Source organism: Nicotiana tabacum, chromosome 13 (genome assembly GCF_000715075.1).
Source record: "Nicotiana tabacum cultivar K326 chromosome 13, ASM71507v2, whole genome shotgun sequence".
Classification (NCBI taxonomy): domain Eukaryota; kingdom Viridiplantae; phylum Streptophyta; class Magnoliopsida; order Solanales; family Solanaceae; genus Nicotiana; species Nicotiana tabacum.
Window position 1 is genome coordinate 11592706 of NC_134092.1, and position 16970 is coordinate 11609675.

Consider the following 16970-nt stretch of genomic DNA (forward strand, 5'->3'; position numbering starts at 1 on the left):
GGTTCTGGTCCATGTCCATCGGTAGAGATGTTATGTGTTCTCACCATCTGCAAGAGAATAAGAGTAGAATGCTTCAATCATCGATGATAGAATAAAATCGCATGACAGAATAAGAAAGAAGTGACATTGTTCCTAAACTTCATAGCCTCTGAAAGATAAGTATACACGTCTCTGTACCGATCCTTCAGACTCTACTAAGCTTGCTCATGACTCGGGAGACCTATGTATTCTAGTGCTTTGATACCCTTTGTGTCACGAACCAAAATTCCCTCCTTCGGACCGTGATGGCGCCTAACGTTTTACTTGCTAGGCAAGCCAACGTTAGAATAATATTAACCAATTTTTTAAATAATTTTTAAAATATTAATAATCAAGGAAACAAAAGCGGAAGCAAAGCTTGAAATATAGTGAATAATCCATAAAAATAACGGTGTCTAAATACCATCCCAGAATTGGTGTCACAAGTGCACGAGCTTCTAGAATAAATACAAATAAGGTCTGAATAAAATAAAGCTGTCTGGGAATAAACACACAGCTAAAGTAAAATAGACGGGGACTTCAGAACTGCGGATGCCACGCAGTTACACCTCAAGTCTCCTCTGGTAGCTAAAATCCGAGCAAGTCTATGGTACGCCGCTGGGACCAACTCTAAAATCTGCACAAGAAGTGCAGAGTGTAGTATCAGTACAACCGACCCAATGTACTGGTAAATGCTGAGCCTAACCTCGGCGAAGTAGTGACAAGGCTAAGGCAGTTCACTTACATTAACCTGTACGCAATATTAGTAACAACAACAATAATAGAAATAAATCAGGTAATTTATTTATAATAATTGAAGGCAACTCAGCAGTCATAACCAATTATCATTTTCATTAATTCTGTTGCAGCGTGCAACCCGCTCTCACAATATATTCACATTCAATTCTGTTGCAGCGTGCAACCCGCTCTCACAATATATTCACATTAAGTTCTGTTGCGGTGTGCAACCCGCTCCTCCAATATATTCATTTTAATCAAGTCTGTTGCGGTGTGCAACCCGATCCTCCAATATGGACTTTTCGTAAGTCTGTTGCGGCGTGCAACCCGATCCTCCAATATGGATTTTTCATAAGTCTGTTGCGGCATATAACCCGATCCTCCAATATATTTATTATAATTAATTCTGTTGCGGCATGCAACCCGCTCCTCCAGTATATTCATTTACCAATTCTTATAGAAGGAATTTTTCCAATAAATGCAACAATTAATATGAAATTATAAGACAACAAGCATACAATAATTATGATTTAATCATAAAACAGACAAGATCAAATAGCAAATTATTATAGAATCAGGGAGAAAATAGGCAGTTTAATATTTAATATGCTAAATATCAAATAATAATTAAGACACATAATTCAAGTAGCATGTAACAATTAATGCAGGAATTCAAGTATTAATATTTGGCAAAGAATAGGAAAGAAACAATTATTATAATAATTAATTCATGATTTAAAATAATTTATAATTTTTCAAGTAAGTAGGCAAACAATTAATTTGACGACGTATAGACACTCGTCACCTCGCCTATACGTCGTTCACATGAAATTCACATAACAATTAAATGAAGAGTTCTATTCCCTCAAATTAAGGTTAACCACGATACTAGGGGTGGCTAGTGGGCCGGTTAGGACCGGGACCGGCCCAGGACTGCAAGCCCACATGGGCGGTGGGCCTAAATGGTCCTAACCGGATAGGACCGGGACCGTGGGGTGGTGGGCCGGGTAGTGGGCCGGTCTCATAGGGGAGGCCCGCGAGACCGGGACCGGCTCAGAAGTGGGCCGGTTCAAGCGGTCCTAAACGGGCCCAACGGATAATTGTTTTTTTAAAAAAAAAATTGACCGTTTGTCCATTTAAAAACTAGCTGTTTGGTCTGCCAAAATAGTCGTTGGCTATTTGCAAAATAGCCATTTAACCTCCCAAATTTTGTTTTAACCCCAAACTTTTTATAATTACACTTTTTCCCTATTTTCAACTATAAATACCCCCTTATTCTTTCATTTTTCTCACAAAATCATCAATCTCTCTCAAATATTCTTCTATAATTGCTTACTTAATTGTTACAATTTGTGCAAAATTGTGAAGTTGGTGAATTGAAGTCTTCAACGATAATTATTTTTCAACAAGTAATTCGTCAATTCGGTAAACTCGTTCCAACTCTTAAGTTTTAATATTATAGTTTTGTTTGTTTTATTTACTTTGCTTGATTAATCAAGATGGCTTATTCCCTAAAAAAAATATTTAGTAAAAATAAGGGAAAATTCAAGAGTGGTGAATCTAGTGGCCAATCTGTTCCTCCTCCACTTCCCCCGGCTCCCCGGCCGAAACCTGTTACCCGTCCTACACCTGCTATTATTGATAGCGATAATAGTTTATTATAATTTACCGAGAGTCAATTTTGCAATAATATTGCACCCGGTGAACAATTAAACCATGAATATATGAATGCTCTTTATGGTAATCCAACTATTGATGAAAATGATGATGAAGAAATAGATTTTGATGAAACGCAACCGGATGACGATACACCCACTAGTCCTGCTCCTGAAGTTAACCCAACTAATAATAATCCAAATGATCCCCCGTCTGACCCTCATGTTACTGCCCCTACTTTTTCTAGACAACCTTCTAAACGGGTAGAAACATCTCTTGTTTGGCCATTTTTTACTCAACTAAGAGAAAAAAATAGGGTTAAGTGTAAAACTTGTGGCAAAAGTTAGTTTTTAAATATGTTGGAAGTCGGAGGGGGACGAAAAGTTTGACTAGACACATATTGCTACACCCTCAAGATAAAGCTAGATATTTTCGTATGAAAGCTTTGGCCAAGGGGACAAGTGTACCTAGTCAGGCTGACCTTAGTACCGGGTCAAATTAATTTCAACCGGGAATTAACACTATTACCGGTGGTATTTTATATTATGATCCAAATAAAGATCGGGAAGAATTGGCAAAAATGGTTATTGTTATGTGCTTACCCTATAGTTTTCCTTCTAACCCTCACTTTATGTATTATATTAGAAAAGTTTATAATCCTACTTATAAAGGTTTTCCTCGCACAACCGTAAAGAGTGATATTTATAAATATAAACATGAATATGAATAATATTTGCGCTATTTATTTACTCATATAAATTGTCGTGTTGCTATTACAACTGATATTGGTAGAAGTGGTAATGATTCTGATTACCTTACTGTTACCAGTCATTGGATTGATGAGGATCGGATAATGCAAAGGCGCATTATTGCTTATAGAATAATTAATTCACGTCACACATGGCAGTTTATTTCTAGCACGATTACGGATATTTGTAGATATTTTTGCATTAGTGATAAAATAATGTTAGTTTTAATAGATAATGCTACTAGTAACACAAATGTTGTATCCTTGCTTACCACTACACTAAGTCCTGCATTTAGTAATATTTTTCATGTTAGATGTATTTGTCATATTTATCATTTAATTGTGGGTGATGGTATGCGAATTTTAAATGTTGAAATTGAAAAGGTTAAAATGGCTCTTAATTGGCTTTTTTATTCAAACCGTAGAAGTAGACTTAGAGAATATTTTAAAAGATGCGATGAATTTGGCCTAAGAGAAAGAAAGGTTCCTAAACCTTGTCCAACTAGATGGAATTACATGTATGAAAGTTTAGTTGTTGCATATGAATATAGAAACCCCATAAACTCAACGTTTAATGCTCATGTAAGTGATGATGATGAGCACCTTACAAATGCGGATTGGGCTAATGTTAAAATGCTTGTAGATTTTTTTAGAAAGATTTCATGTTGCAACAAATAAATTTTCTGGGCAATATTATCCTACTATTTCTAACTGTTTAGTTTATATTGCAGAACTTGCTAATTTGTTTGATCATTTTTCAGAGGGTGGGAAAATTTATCAACTTGCTATTGATTCCATGAGAAAAAAATTTAAAAAATATTTTTTCCCTATTCCCCCTATTTATGGTGTTGCTGCATTGTTAAATCCTACTATGAAATTAGGAGGTCCTCAATTTTGGTATGAAACTGTTTATAATGGTTTAGCACTTGAAGATGAGGAGTTGTCTACACTTGCGGACGCAATAGCCTCAATTAAAATAAATGTTCAAACTATTTATAATGCTTATAAAGTTGCATTAGATCATACTATTCAAATGTTCCAACTCCTTCTTCTTCTAGTTCTCAATCATCTAAAAGAACTCTGGGAGTAAGAGAACTTAGTACTTGGGCAGGGTTCAGGAGTTCTCAAGGTTCTAGTACTAGTGATTTTTCACAACTAAATGAGCTTGAAGTTTATTTATCACAGGGAATTGAGGAAGTGAATCCCGACGGCTCCTTTAATATTTTGGAATGGTGGAAGGACAGTATAGTATATATATTATAACGCATTGCTTTGAATATCTCGTTAAAATATTTTTGTCTTTAAATCTTAAGATGTATATAAAGTTAATCGAATATAGCTTATATATCTTAAGATGTATATATAGTATAGTATAGTATATATATTATAACGCATTGCTTTGAATATCTCTTTACAATATTTTTGTCTTTAAATTTGAATTAAAAAATTTAGGTGACAATTCTATAATATAATTTACTAGGAATTGCCTTAGATATTTTTATTACCATTTTTTTCTCTAACTTGTATAAAAATAATTTAAAAAATAGAAAGTTTTCGTTGGGCCCACTTGGGCCCGCTTAGGACCGTTTGGGCTCGCTTAGGCCCGGGATCGGCCCACTTAACACGGGACCGCTAGTTCGTGGTCCCGGTCCCGGACCGCTTAGGACCGGCTCGTCTAGGATCGGGCCCGCGAAGCCCACTTAGGACCGGGCTCGGCCCACATGCCACCCCTACACGACACTTACCTCGCATTGCAAATTCCAATCAATTATTCAACCACAATTTTTCCTTTTAAATTTGACTCTGAAAGCTTCAAATCTATTCACAAACAATTCGATATATTCAATACGAATAATAGGAATTAATTCCATATGAATTTACTAATTTTTCGGATAAAAATCCAAAATTCATTAACATATTCGGCAGTGAAACCCACATCTCAAATCTCGGAAAAACTCACGAAATTCGAACACCCATTCCGAGACGAGTCCAACCATATAAAAATTATCCAATTCCGATGTCAAATGGATCTTCAAATCTTAAATTTTTATTTTTGAAATATTTTATAAAAATCTTATTTTTCTTCCATAAATTCACGGATTCATGATATAAATGAGTATGAAATCGTGAAATATAATCAATAAAGGATAAGGAACACTTACCCCAATGTTTTCCCGTAAAAATCGCCCAAAAATCATCTTACCCGAGCTCAAAAATGGGAAAGAATTGAAAATGGGTCGAAACCCTATTTTCAGAACTTAAGTTCTGTTTTTAGGATTTTTACCCTTCGCGTTCGCGAAGGTACTCTCGCGAACGCGAAGCACAAATTTGTGATGTCCAATTTTTACTCTTCGCGAATGCGAGGGCTACCTCGCGAACGTGATGTTTGCCTGGCTTGGCCTTCGCGAACGCGAGATGCCCTTCGCGAACGCGAAGGCTAATTTTTTCTGGCCACTCTCTTTCCCTTCGCAAATGCGAGGCTTCTATCGCGAAGGCGAAGCTTTGAACCTCAAGCCTTCGCAAACGCGATCGCTATGTCGTGAACGCGAAGCACAAAACGTGCCAGCCCCAATTTGCTCTTCGCGTTCGCGAGAGTACCTTCGCGAATGCGAATAAGAACACACCAGAAGCCTGAAGTCTGTAGAAAACCAGATTTCCTAAGTCCGAAATCATCCCGTAGCCTATCCGAAACTCACTCGAGCCCTCGGGGCTCCAAACCAAACATGCACACAAGTTCTAAAACATCATACGAATTTGCTCACATGATCAAATCGCCAAAATAATACCTAGAACTACGAATCGGACGCCAAATCAAAGAAAACTTTCAAGAAAACTTTAAAACTTATATTTTTACATCCGGGCATCCGAATCACGTCAAATCAACTCCGATTCTCACCAAATTTGGCAGACAAGTCATAAATATTATAGTGGACCTATACCGGGCTCCGGAACCAAAATACGAACCCAAGGTCAATAAATCCAACATCAGTAATATCTTAGAAATCATTAAGCTTTCAAGCTTTTAATTTTTCATCAAAATTCCATATCTCGAGCTAGGGACCTCGGAATTCGATTCCGGGCATACGCCCAAGTCCCAAATCACGATACGGATCTACCGAAATTGTTAAAATACTGATTCGGATCCGTTTGCTTAAAATGTTGATTAAAGTCAACTTAGTTGAGTTTTAAAGCTCTATTTCACATTTTAATCCATTTTTCACATAAAAACTTTCCGGAAAATTGTACGGACTACACACGCAAGTCGAGGAATGATAAATGGTGCTTTTCGAGGTTTTAGAATACAAAGTTACTTATTAAATTTAAAGATGATATTATGGGTCATCACATTCTCCACCTCATGAGAAGCCCTGCAGCTCATATCAAGACCGCGAAAACGGCTGAGGAGATCAGCCCTGTTTGCATTATGTCTCGGAAAGCAACATTTCTACTTCACACAAGGTAGGAGTAAGATCTGCGGTATACTCTATCCTTCCCAGACCCAACTTATGGGATCACACTGGTTCTGTTATTGTTGTTATGGCATGTTTGCTTTGTGCTCGGGATTTAATTCATTAATCTTATCCACCTTTAGAAGTTGCAGTGCTTTAAGTATCATATCTGTAGGAAACAATATGTAAATGAATCTTTCAAATCTATCAAATTGAATTTTTTTAGCCTTCCCTGTTCAAACACCCTTATATAAAATTAGCACTACTTGGTGAAATAGGTTCTTTTGTAATTAATTTCAAATCATCTGCTAGAGAATCTCAAACCACATGAAGTGTGATGCTCCGCGCACTGGGAAAAAACTGATGTGATCCGAAAAAGGTGAAGTAATCCTTCAGATGCTCTCTCCGCCCATGCCGAATACCCCACTCTAGGGACTACGCCAAGAGCAACATGCACCGATCGTGGAGGCAATCTTCCTTGGTGCCCGACAAAACTATCCCCCTCCTTTCCGGTCCGGCCGCAGTACGACACCTGAACTCGAAGCTACGATCAGGTAACAACAAACCTAATGTAGTTTCACAAGTGAGGTCTGAGGAGGGTAGAGTATATCCAAACCTTACCCCCTACCTTGTGAAGATAGAAAGATTATTTCCGATAGACCGTCGGCTCAAGAAAAGCAAAGTCACAACAGTGTTGAAAGAAAATACAATAATTGAGAAGCCACTAAACACCCTTAAACAATTTCTTGAGACTAAAAAGGAAAACAGGACAATAATGCAAACAAGCAAAATGAACTTTTTTATTAATTTCAAACACAAATCATGAAAGACAAGTCTCCATTAGGTTATACAAAAGCCAACAAGACCAAATAACAAATGAGGACAGCATAAACATAACATCTTTTCTTTAGTTAGACAATTCAGCAGAGAGGTTATCGGCCAAGGAAGAAATAGTTGTAGGAGACACTCCTCTATTTCCACCTAAGTACCATTTCTTCATCATCTCTACAACATTTGCATTCTTCACTTCAATTTCTGAGTCTTCTTTACCTTCTGTTGCGAAAGAAATCTGTGAAAGTCATAAACAAACATCAATCAGCCAAATCAGAAACTGCCTTAAAGGCAGCCTGGCGCACGACGTATTCCACGTTCACGCAGGGTTCGAGGAAGGGCCGCACTTGGGGTGTGATGTAGAAAGTCCACCCTAACGCAAGTATTAGTAGTTGTTTCTACGGCTCGAATCCCTGACCTATAAGTCATACGGAGACAACTTTACCGTTGCTCCAAGGGGTGTGATGTAGACATCCTACCCTAATGCAAGCATTAACACCTGTTTTCAAAGCTCGAACCTCTGACCTATAGGTCACAGTGAGACAACTTTACCATTGCTCCAAGGATGCAATGTAGACAGCATACCCTAATACAAGCATTAGTAGCAATTTTGACGGCTCGAACCCCTGACTTGTAGGTCACACGGAGACAACTTTACGTTTGCTCCAAGGGGTGTAATGTAAACAGCTTACCCTAATGCAAGCATTAATAGCTGTTTTCACGGCTCGAACCCCTGACTTATACTTCACACGAAGACAACTTTACTGTTACTCCAAGGCTCGCCTTTCAGAATTAGAAAATGACTTGATGACATTAATTCATATCTTACCTTTGCAATGCCAGAAGTAGATGGGAAAGAATATGTTATAACTGAACTTTTCTTGAAATACTTAGACTGGAAAAATTCAACAATTTTCTCAAGTGCTTCTTCTTCCTCTTCTTCATATTTATCAACTTCTGCTAAACGGTCGCGTACAGCACTCTCTAGCTGCACTCCATATTGCGAGCCTTTGATTTCTTTAATCACAACTACTCTCAAGAATTTATCAACTGGAGCTGCAAATATATGACATTTGAATTATTTTATTTGTACTCATTTATCTCTTTTTAGATTTTTTATCTTAAAATCGATAACCAGGGCGGAGCTAGTAGCCCGGATACGGGTTCAGCCTAACTTTTGTTCTAGCAGTATAATTGAATTAAGAAATTCATTGAATATAAAAAATTAGTAAGTTTAGAACTCAGTTATTCAAAACTCATAAAATTAAAATTCTGGCTCCGCCTATTTCGACAACTTATGGAAAACAAGAATATAAAGTCATTAGTGAAGATTTTACCATTAACAATAGCCTCAAAGAAGTCATCATTTTCAGTTAATTCAGCTCCTGTCTTGCCCTTCCACTGCTGCAAATGAGTTACAATTTCTGGATCCAAGTAAACTCCAATTGCAGTGAATTTAATTTGGAGGAAGTGTATCTCAATGTCAGTTATTCCTGACAAAACATTTAGAATAAGCGAGATTAGTAACCCGAAAAATAAATGTACCTTACTACAACAGGTTAAAACTCACCCTAATAATGTCAAATATTCTTTACACTCAGTGTAAATAGGTTAAATCCAAACCAAAAAGATATATTCATCAACCATGTTAAACTACTGATGTAGCATTTTCATAGGCTTCTTTGTAACAGATGATCAAAATGTATAAAAGCTAATTAGTTCTAAAGAATTATCTTTAACTAATCATCACAAAGGGAAAATATATGTTTACTAAATATAAAAACAAAAACTTTACAATTTACCTTACAAACAAAAAATTTACAACATGGATATTCACATGCAACTCCAAAATAAAATAAAAAAGCAGTTCGGTGCACAAAGCATCTGACGTTCACGCAGGGTCCGGGAAGGACCGCACCCAAAGAGTGTGACGTAAGCAGTCTACCCTAACGCAAGCATTAATGGTTAATTCCACTGCTCGAACCCGACTTACACGTCACACGAAAACAACTTTAATGTTGCTCTAGGGCTCCCCTTCGCAGTTCTAAAATAATGCAATAAAAATTAAAGAAGTTGTGGTAAAAGCTTTTTTACCATGACCCATCAAAGATAAAGGCTTAGTGTTGATCATAAACTGAGAAGGAAAAGGGAATTCATCAACCATCACTTCATTCTTTCCCACTACATAGAAATTAAACATTTATTAGAACAAATAAATCAACACTCTTTTACTCAACAAATACAAAAAGTAATAAAATAAAATTAGAAAAAATGAGAGAAACTTTTAAAATGGCTTACTCTTTATGTTGACTGAGAAAACTTAGAAGAAGACTAGGTTGAGTTTGAGATTAAAAATATGAAAGTAAGTTTGTTCTTGTTTTTGTGGAATATTTAAAAAGGGAATATTTTTTGGAGAACTTTTAGCTACCACTCAATCTACCTTCCAGCAATGAACGTGTTAGGTACGTAGACATTTTTATGGTTAAAAAAAAGGCAAGGTTGGCAAGGGTAATTAGAAAGGAAGGTGTGAATTTGTAAAATTTAGAACCTTTAGTTTTAGTTCTTAGTCACATCAATCATTAAATTTAGGATAATTAGTATGTGTTTGTTTCTCTTAACCAAATTGGCTTGATATCAACTTTTTATAAAATAACAAAAAAGTTTCACTACGACAGGAGCTATAGAGCAACGATAAAGTTGATTTTCGTGTGACCTATAGGTCAGAGGTTCGAATCGTAGAATCAGTCAGTAATACTTGCATCACCCTTCTTCGATCCCTACGTAAACGCGGGATGTTTCGTAAGAGATGAGCAGTTCATTAATATTTTTTCTATTTAATACTTGCAAAAGAATAAGCTTAATCTTACACGTAAATTATCGTACCCTATATAAACGCGAGATATTTCGTAAGAAATGAACAATTCATTAATATTTTTTCTATTTAATACTTGCAAAAGAATAAGCTCAATCTTACACGTAAATTATCAAGATTATGTCCTTATTTATATCCCATTTGCGTCATGAACTTACTACTAATTTTTTCGTATTAATTTAGCTCAAAGAAAAAAAGGACAAAATTTGCCTTCGTCTCTTGTTGCATAACCACCACTCCTTTCACCAACCACGTTTAAGCCATGTTGTCTTGTTGAACACCTCTGACATTATTTATTAAACTTCTGTAGAAATATTTACTGATTGATCAAAATAGTCAACATTTCATCACATTTTCTCAAGAATTTTGGTGACTCGCTAAATATGTCCAAATTCCATGCTAGCCAAATTCCATACTTTTAATAAATAAGCTCCGGAGGTGAGCACCCTCCACTTCCAACCAAGAGGTTGTGAGTTCGAGTCACCCCAAGAGCAAGGTGGGGAGTTCTTGGAGGGAGGGAGCCGAGAGTCTATCGGAAACAGCCTCTCTACCCCAGAGTAGAGGGTAAGATCTGCGTACACACTACCTTCTTCATACCCCACTAGTAAAATTATACTGGATTGTTATTATTATATTGTTGTTTGCATATGTGTATATTATATATATTAAATATACATATTTTAAATATTTTTTGACTAGCAAATGAAATTAGTTTCGGGTGACCGACCAATTTGATATTTTGCCACCTTTTTTGTACTAGGGATAACTTTTTCTTCTATAAGGTAACAATTACACTTTTGTTCCCGTAGTTATTGGTAAGTTTAATTTTGATTCTCGTGAAATCGATAACATATCAAACATTTTTAAATAATAGAAATATCATACTTGGTACTTCCACGGACAAATTTTCATAAATTTAATTTGTGTTAAGCAATTAAACCATGAGTATAATACTTCTTTTATGTGTAAGAGAGTTATTTTGGTATTTTCGCTTCTTATTTAAATCTTAAATTTATTAAAATCTATTAGTCTAGGGAACACACTACCAGAAAAAACTATAACTCAGAAACATCAATATGGTTAGGGATCATTAAGGTACGGCCCTTAACCTATTATTTCTGCATTTTCAGTTCAAATTCAATAAGGAGCTTTATAAAACTCCAATCTAGTATTCATATATTTAATTCATATTTGAGGGGAGAATTGTATTTTTATTTGTAATAAAAAAAATAGTTAACTGAATAATACATTATCATTATGCTTAATTATAAAATTAAATATTTGTTTAGTCAAATTTTATTATTATAAATTATGAATAATGAAAAGTCGCTTCTTGAAACACCAAATATTCCTATACTCTATTAGTTAGTTGAAATAATGAACCCTACACCAAATATTCCTATACTCTACTTCTTGAAACACCTTTATTTTTGTCAAAACCATAGGTTGGGTCACTTGGATAGTTGGATTGGTGGCTTGACACTACCCTCTATAGCTGTGGGTCGGATCCAGTGGTTCGCATCAGGTTTATTTGAACCCAATATTTTCGACGTGTTACGTGTGAAAACTTATTAAAATTTTAACAAATATTATATTTGAACCTATAATTTTAAGGTACATAGAATTGAGTACTAAAAACCTTAACGATCGACCCATCAAATTAAAATTCTCGATTTGCCATTGAAAATGAATAATCACACAATCATTTATTTTTTATGGGAAAGGTTGTTTATTCATATAAAAAGAAATGGAGAATGAAATGCACGTTGAGAGGGCTTTTTATTCTTGCCATGTGGCATTCATACAAATACAAGGACTGTGTTTCATTCCTATTCGAAATTGAGCAGTGCTGCCCTCTGTTAGTACTTTTAATCTAATATCACCTCAGTTGTTTGACAAATTACGCTTCATCCCTAACAGAGCTCCTACCTTCGGGTAATTCTTAAAACAGTCAAAAGTTGAGGGGTAAATTTGGATATATCATTCTTGAATAATTTGGACACATACGGTCCACTCATTTCACGTTGGAGCTCCATCAATGATAAGCAAATATTAGATGATTTGCTAACGCCAATAGTACGAAGGAACCAACATTGTAACGGATGGCAAATGTAACGATTTGGCCGGTCGTTTTGAGAGTATTAGTCCCGAACCCCTATCTACTGCTCTCTCTATTTCATTTTGTGGTTACGTAACTTGCCGGGAGGATTTGTTTTTGATTTCGGAGTGAAATGGAACACATAGTCCCTAAAATGGAAGTTTTAAGTTCTAAGTATTAGCCGTAGTTTCAAGTATATGAAAACGACCTCGGAATGGAGTTTTGACGATTCCAATAGCTCCGTAGGGTGATTTTGGTCACAAGAGCGTGTTCGGATGTTGAATTGGAGGTCCGTAGGTCATTTTAGCGTCAATTGACGAAAGTTGGAAATTTGATGAATTTTTGAAAAGTTTGACCGGGAGTGGACTTTTTGATATTGGGGTCGGATTCCGATTCCGGAGATTGGAGTAGGTCCGTAATGTCAATTATAACTTGTGTGCAAAATTTGAGGTCAATCGAACTTGATTTGATAGGTTTCGGCATCGGATGTAGAAGTTTGAAGTTTAAGGTTCATTGGGCTCGAATCGATGCACAATTTGTGTTTTTAGCGTTGTTTGATGTGATTTAAGGGCTCAACTAAGTTAGTATGATGTTTTAGGACTTGTTGGTGTATTTGGTTGAGGTCCTGGGGGCCTCGGGTATGTTTCGGGTGAGTTTTGAACGAGTTTGGGCATTTCGGCACTTTGATAATGTCCTGGAGCAGTTGAAGTGCGGAGGGCACATTTTTGGAGTACGGATGTGCGGCCACAAACTCCCAAAGTGCGAAGGCAGTGGAAAATGTGTGGGGACTACATTTGAAGATGTGCGGACCACAGTTGAAAATGTATGGACCGCGAAAATCCTCCTGCATTTTTGGATTGCAGATGTTGCTGAACTGCGACCACACAATTTGGATTGCGGCCGCAGAAACCTTAAATGTGCGGACCGCACAAAAAAAATGTGCGGTCAGCACATTGGGAGATCAGATTGGTACCATATAAACGAGGCTTTCATCTCATTTTTTTGGACTTTGGTAGCTCGGTTTGTGGCAATTTTTCGTGGGATTTTCAAGAAATTCATCGGGGTAAGTGATTCTAACTCGGATTTGGTCAATATACACGAATATATCATTGTTTTCATCATTTACTTAGTATTTTGAGATGAAAATTTAGGAAAAATTATAGAAATTTCATAAAACGATTTTTTGAGATTTGGATGTCGATTCGGGGTCGGATTTGAGTGAAATTAATATGGTTGGACTTGTGGTCGAATAGGTGTTCGTAATTTGTGACTTTTACCCGATTTTGAGATGTGGGCTCGGATTGACTTTTTGGGCCGAATTTTCGATTCTTTGCTAAAGTCGTAATTTCATTATTTAAATTAGTTCTTTATAGTTATATTTATAGTATGAAATTATTTTGGCTAGATTCAAGCTGATCGGAGTTGAAAAATCGAGGAAAAGGCAAACTACTTGACTGATTGAGCGAGATTTGAGGTAAGTGACTTGTCTAACCTTGTGTGGGGGAAATTTTCCTTAGGATTGGTATTGATATAATAATTGTGATATGTTGAAAGTCGTGTACGCGAGGTGACGAGTATGTACACGGGCTAAATGTGAAAAAGTTTGGCTTTAAATTGTACAGATATCTATTACATATTAATTAAATTATTTTATTCGGTTATATTTATCATCATTGGTCTAAATTTACATTTTATATTTGCCTTACCTTTTCTTGCTAATTTCTTTACATGTTTAATTGAAACTTTGTTTCTTTTATTCTGTGCTCAATATTTGAAGGTTGAATTTCTTAATTGAATTATTATTAAAATGAAGTATTTGACATTAAAATTTTGATATTGAGGCAAAGTGTTAAATTTGTGAAATATTATTTTTTATTGAGTTATTCACTCCCGAATATTTTATGAGATTTTGTGTTCATTGTGATTGAGTCGTGAGCTCCTTATTGTAGAAAGTAATGTTGTTGATTTATTTTGGCAAGTTGAAATATTTGGGCGTTTGAGGTGCAAATTGTGATATATTGTGATATTGATATGCATGCGGTGGTATAAGGTCTGGGTGTTGAAACGCATGCGGTGAGATAAGGGTGGCTTGATATGCGTGGCTAGTAGGGGAACTACTAAAAGTCATGCGGTGTGATAAGGGTGGCTAAAATGCGGAATGCTATTTCGGGAAAAATGATTTCTTTAAAATTAAATGTGAAGGCTCCCGCGGTGATATAAAGAAAAGAGATATTGTACATTTATTTATGATTTGGGACTACGAGGCGGTACCTCGGGAGTGCCCTTGTTGATATTTTTCTATTGGTGTACTTGCCTTGATTGTTTTGTTTTTCCCTGAATATGTAAATTTTTTCTGTTTTTCTTCTGTGATGTATTATTTTCCCTTATTTTGTGCAGTTAAATTGTGACATACTCCTACCTTGATTCACTTCCATTATTTTTTATTATTATTGTTATTGTTATTGTTATTGTTATATTGTTAAACTTTTTCGCCCTGTCTTTTATTATTTCCAGTAGGGCCTGACCTGACCTCGTCACTACTCTACCGTGGTTAGGCGTGACACTTATTGGGTACCGCTGTGGTATACTCATACTGCACTTCTGCACATCTTTTTGTGCAGATCCAGGTATTTCCTATCAGACCAGATATCAGTGAGCTAGCCGTACGCGGAGATTTCAAGGTATAATTGCCAGCGTCCGCAGACCTCGGAGTCCCCCTCTATCCTTATTATGTTGTTTGATGCATAAAGACACTTAGTATTTCTCTTCGAAGCTTATGACTTATTTCTACCGGATTTTGGGAGTTATAACTATTTTAAATTGCAATTTTTATTTATTTCATATGTTGAGATTTGAGTTTCAATTTTAGATTCCGTTATTTCGCATAATTGATAGGCTTACCTAGTCTTAAAGTGTCATCACGACGTCCTACGGAGAGAATTTGGGGTCGTGACCGCAAAGTTGACAAATTTCGAATAATACAACTTTGGACCGTTACATTTTTTTTATGAAAGTTTAAATCTTACATATAATTAAGTCTACTAAATTTGAATATCATAAAAAACAAAAATGCCAACATTTTGAGAGATGGAAGTAGATATTACAAATAGCCAAAGAACCAAACTCTCACCTCAGAGAATTGTAATATGTGGTGTTTCATCTTTTCATAAACGTGGAAAAATATCATTGGTTCCACCTCAGCACTAAACAAATGAATTTGATTGGTCTCAAGCAATGCATGTCAAAGGCAAGGCGTGTGCCTTTTTCACCCAACCTATTCCTTGCTTGTGCCTTTGCTATAACTGCGCATTCTATGCTCGTGTCACCTTTTCAATGGCACCCATAAGGCCATAACATAATAATATTTTTGTTCATATACACCAGTCTTCAAAATCCTTAAACAAAAACCATTCCGGGGAAATAAAACCCCGGTAAGAGAGACAATTTTAGCAGTAATTTGATATATATACTCTCAAAATGACGTCGTTACGGATTCATCCTATTGTTCCCGTAGGAACATTGGATAAAATTGGAACGATACAGAGAAGATTAACATGGCCTGTGCACAAGAATGATACGCACAAAATGTGTTAGTACTCATTCATTTGCCTCAAAGTCATCTCTCCCAATCTCTAATCAAATGATGCAAAGGAGGCCTCTTAGTGTTTCTGCTTCTCTTTCTCTATCAAATCCACAGCCCCGGGACAGAGTTGTGAAAGAAGATGATCAAAGAAAGGAAGCCATAGTATTTGAAAATCTGGACGAGTGGATGAAGGAATCGATGGTGGACATTGTAAAGAACTTGAAGCAAGCGCCACTACTGGTCCACATTTACGCGCAAGAAGATGATAGAGGGCAAAAGAGAAGACCCCCAGATCAAAACTGAGAGAGCCTTAGTGGAGAAATGGCAGATAATGAAAAATGAATGGGAAAATGGAGAAAAAAGAACCCCTGATGGACTAATATTTGTTGAAGAACTTAGAGATGAAGAAGATAGAGAATTAAATGAAAATGGAAAAGGGGGTTCATTAGAAGAAGATTTAGAGGAAGGATTGACAAAATCTTGGGGGTTAATTGTACAAGGGAAAGGAGTTGAATTTGGACCTGCTTGTTATCTGTTGAAGACAAGCAGAGTTGGAGCTGGTAGAGGAATGGGATTGTTTTGCACTCATTTTTGTATAGTAAGAGTTAAGAATTTTAGGGAGAATGCTTTGACACAGTTTAAAAGTTGTTGGTTGTAAAGAGACAGAAAAAATTGAGCAGTGAAAAATCATTCTTGTGACCTCGATATCTACAATAGCTGAACAGTTCCGTGGTCAAGAGATTACAATTTGAATTGCAATATGGTTATGAGAGAAAAACAAAATGGAAACATTGATGTTCGCACTAGTAAGATTATTTAATGTATTGCTACCTGGCTAGCTTGCCCCAGCATCACTTAAGATTGTTGATAAGAACCATGTTCCAAATTCAACCAAATCATGTTTGGCTTCTATTATCATATGCACAGAACCGATATTATGAGCTTCAGAAGGTAATGCAGATAGGAGAATATGATTT

General features: G+C 36.2%; 2 protein-coding genes, 1 long non-coding RNA gene and 1 other non-coding gene across 5 annotated transcripts; 3 read left to right on the forward strand and 1 right to left on the reverse strand.

Annotated features, from left to right (window-relative positions):
• Positions 1-7385: 7385 nt before the first annotated feature.
• LOC107810515 (chalcone isomerase-like protein 2) lies at positions 7386-9878 on the reverse strand. Its single transcript, XM_016635309.2, has 5 exons — positions 9739-9878; positions 9535-9621; positions 8778-8933; positions 8270-8496; positions 7386-7678 (listed from the first exon to the last, which is right to left on the reverse strand). Coding segments are annotated over exons 1-5 (633 nt in total). The 5' UTR covers positions 9740-9878; the 3' UTR covers positions 7386-7516.
• A 769-nt stretch (positions 9879-10647) lies between these two features.
• LOC142167797 (uncharacterized) lies at positions 10648-15208 on the forward strand. Of its 2 annotated transcripts, none has more exons than XR_012697908.1 (3): positions 10648-13473; positions 13816-13884; positions 15032-15208. It is a non-coding gene; the product is annotated as an uncharacterized LOC142167797 (long non-coding RNA). The 2 variants fall into 2 exon arrangements; XR_012697909.1 differs by having other exon boundaries at positions 10648-10876.
• Positions 15209-15516: 308 nt separating this feature from the next.
• Positions 15517-16698, forward strand: LOC107810497 (uncharacterized). Its single transcript, XM_016635288.2, has 2 exons — positions 15517-16265; positions 16300-16698. The coding sequence occupies exons 1-2, from the start codon at positions 15982-15984 to the stop codon at positions 16649-16651; spliced, it is 636 nt and encodes a 211-aa protein (XP_016490774.2). The 5' UTR covers positions 15517-15981; the 3' UTR covers positions 16652-16698.
• On the forward strand, positions 15915-16017 carry LOC142168609 (U6 spliceosomal RNA). The gene has a single exon (XR_012698449.1). It is a non-coding gene; the product is annotated as a U6 spliceosomal RNA (small nuclear RNA).
• Positions 16699-16970: the final 272 nt, after the last annotated feature.

Coding starts and splice junctions, on each gene's coding strand:
- LOC107810515 (XM_016635309.2), bottom strand. Junction 8,497..8,777: donor CTTTGAGGCTATTGTTAATG/GTAAAATCTTCA, acceptor ATATATTTGCAG/CTCCAGTTGATAAATTCTTG. Junction 7,679..8,269: donor CTACTTCTGGCATTGCAAAG/GTAAGATATGAA, acceptor TGACTTTCACAG/ATTTCTTTCGCAACAGAAGG.
- LOC107810497 (XM_016635288.2), top strand. CDS start 15,982: ATGATACGCACAAAATGTGTTAGTACTCATTCATTTGCCTCAAAGTCA. Junction 16,266..16,299: donor GCGCAAGAAGATGATAGAGG/GCAAAAGAGAAG, acceptor CAAAACTGAGAG/AGCCTTAGTGGAGAAATGGC.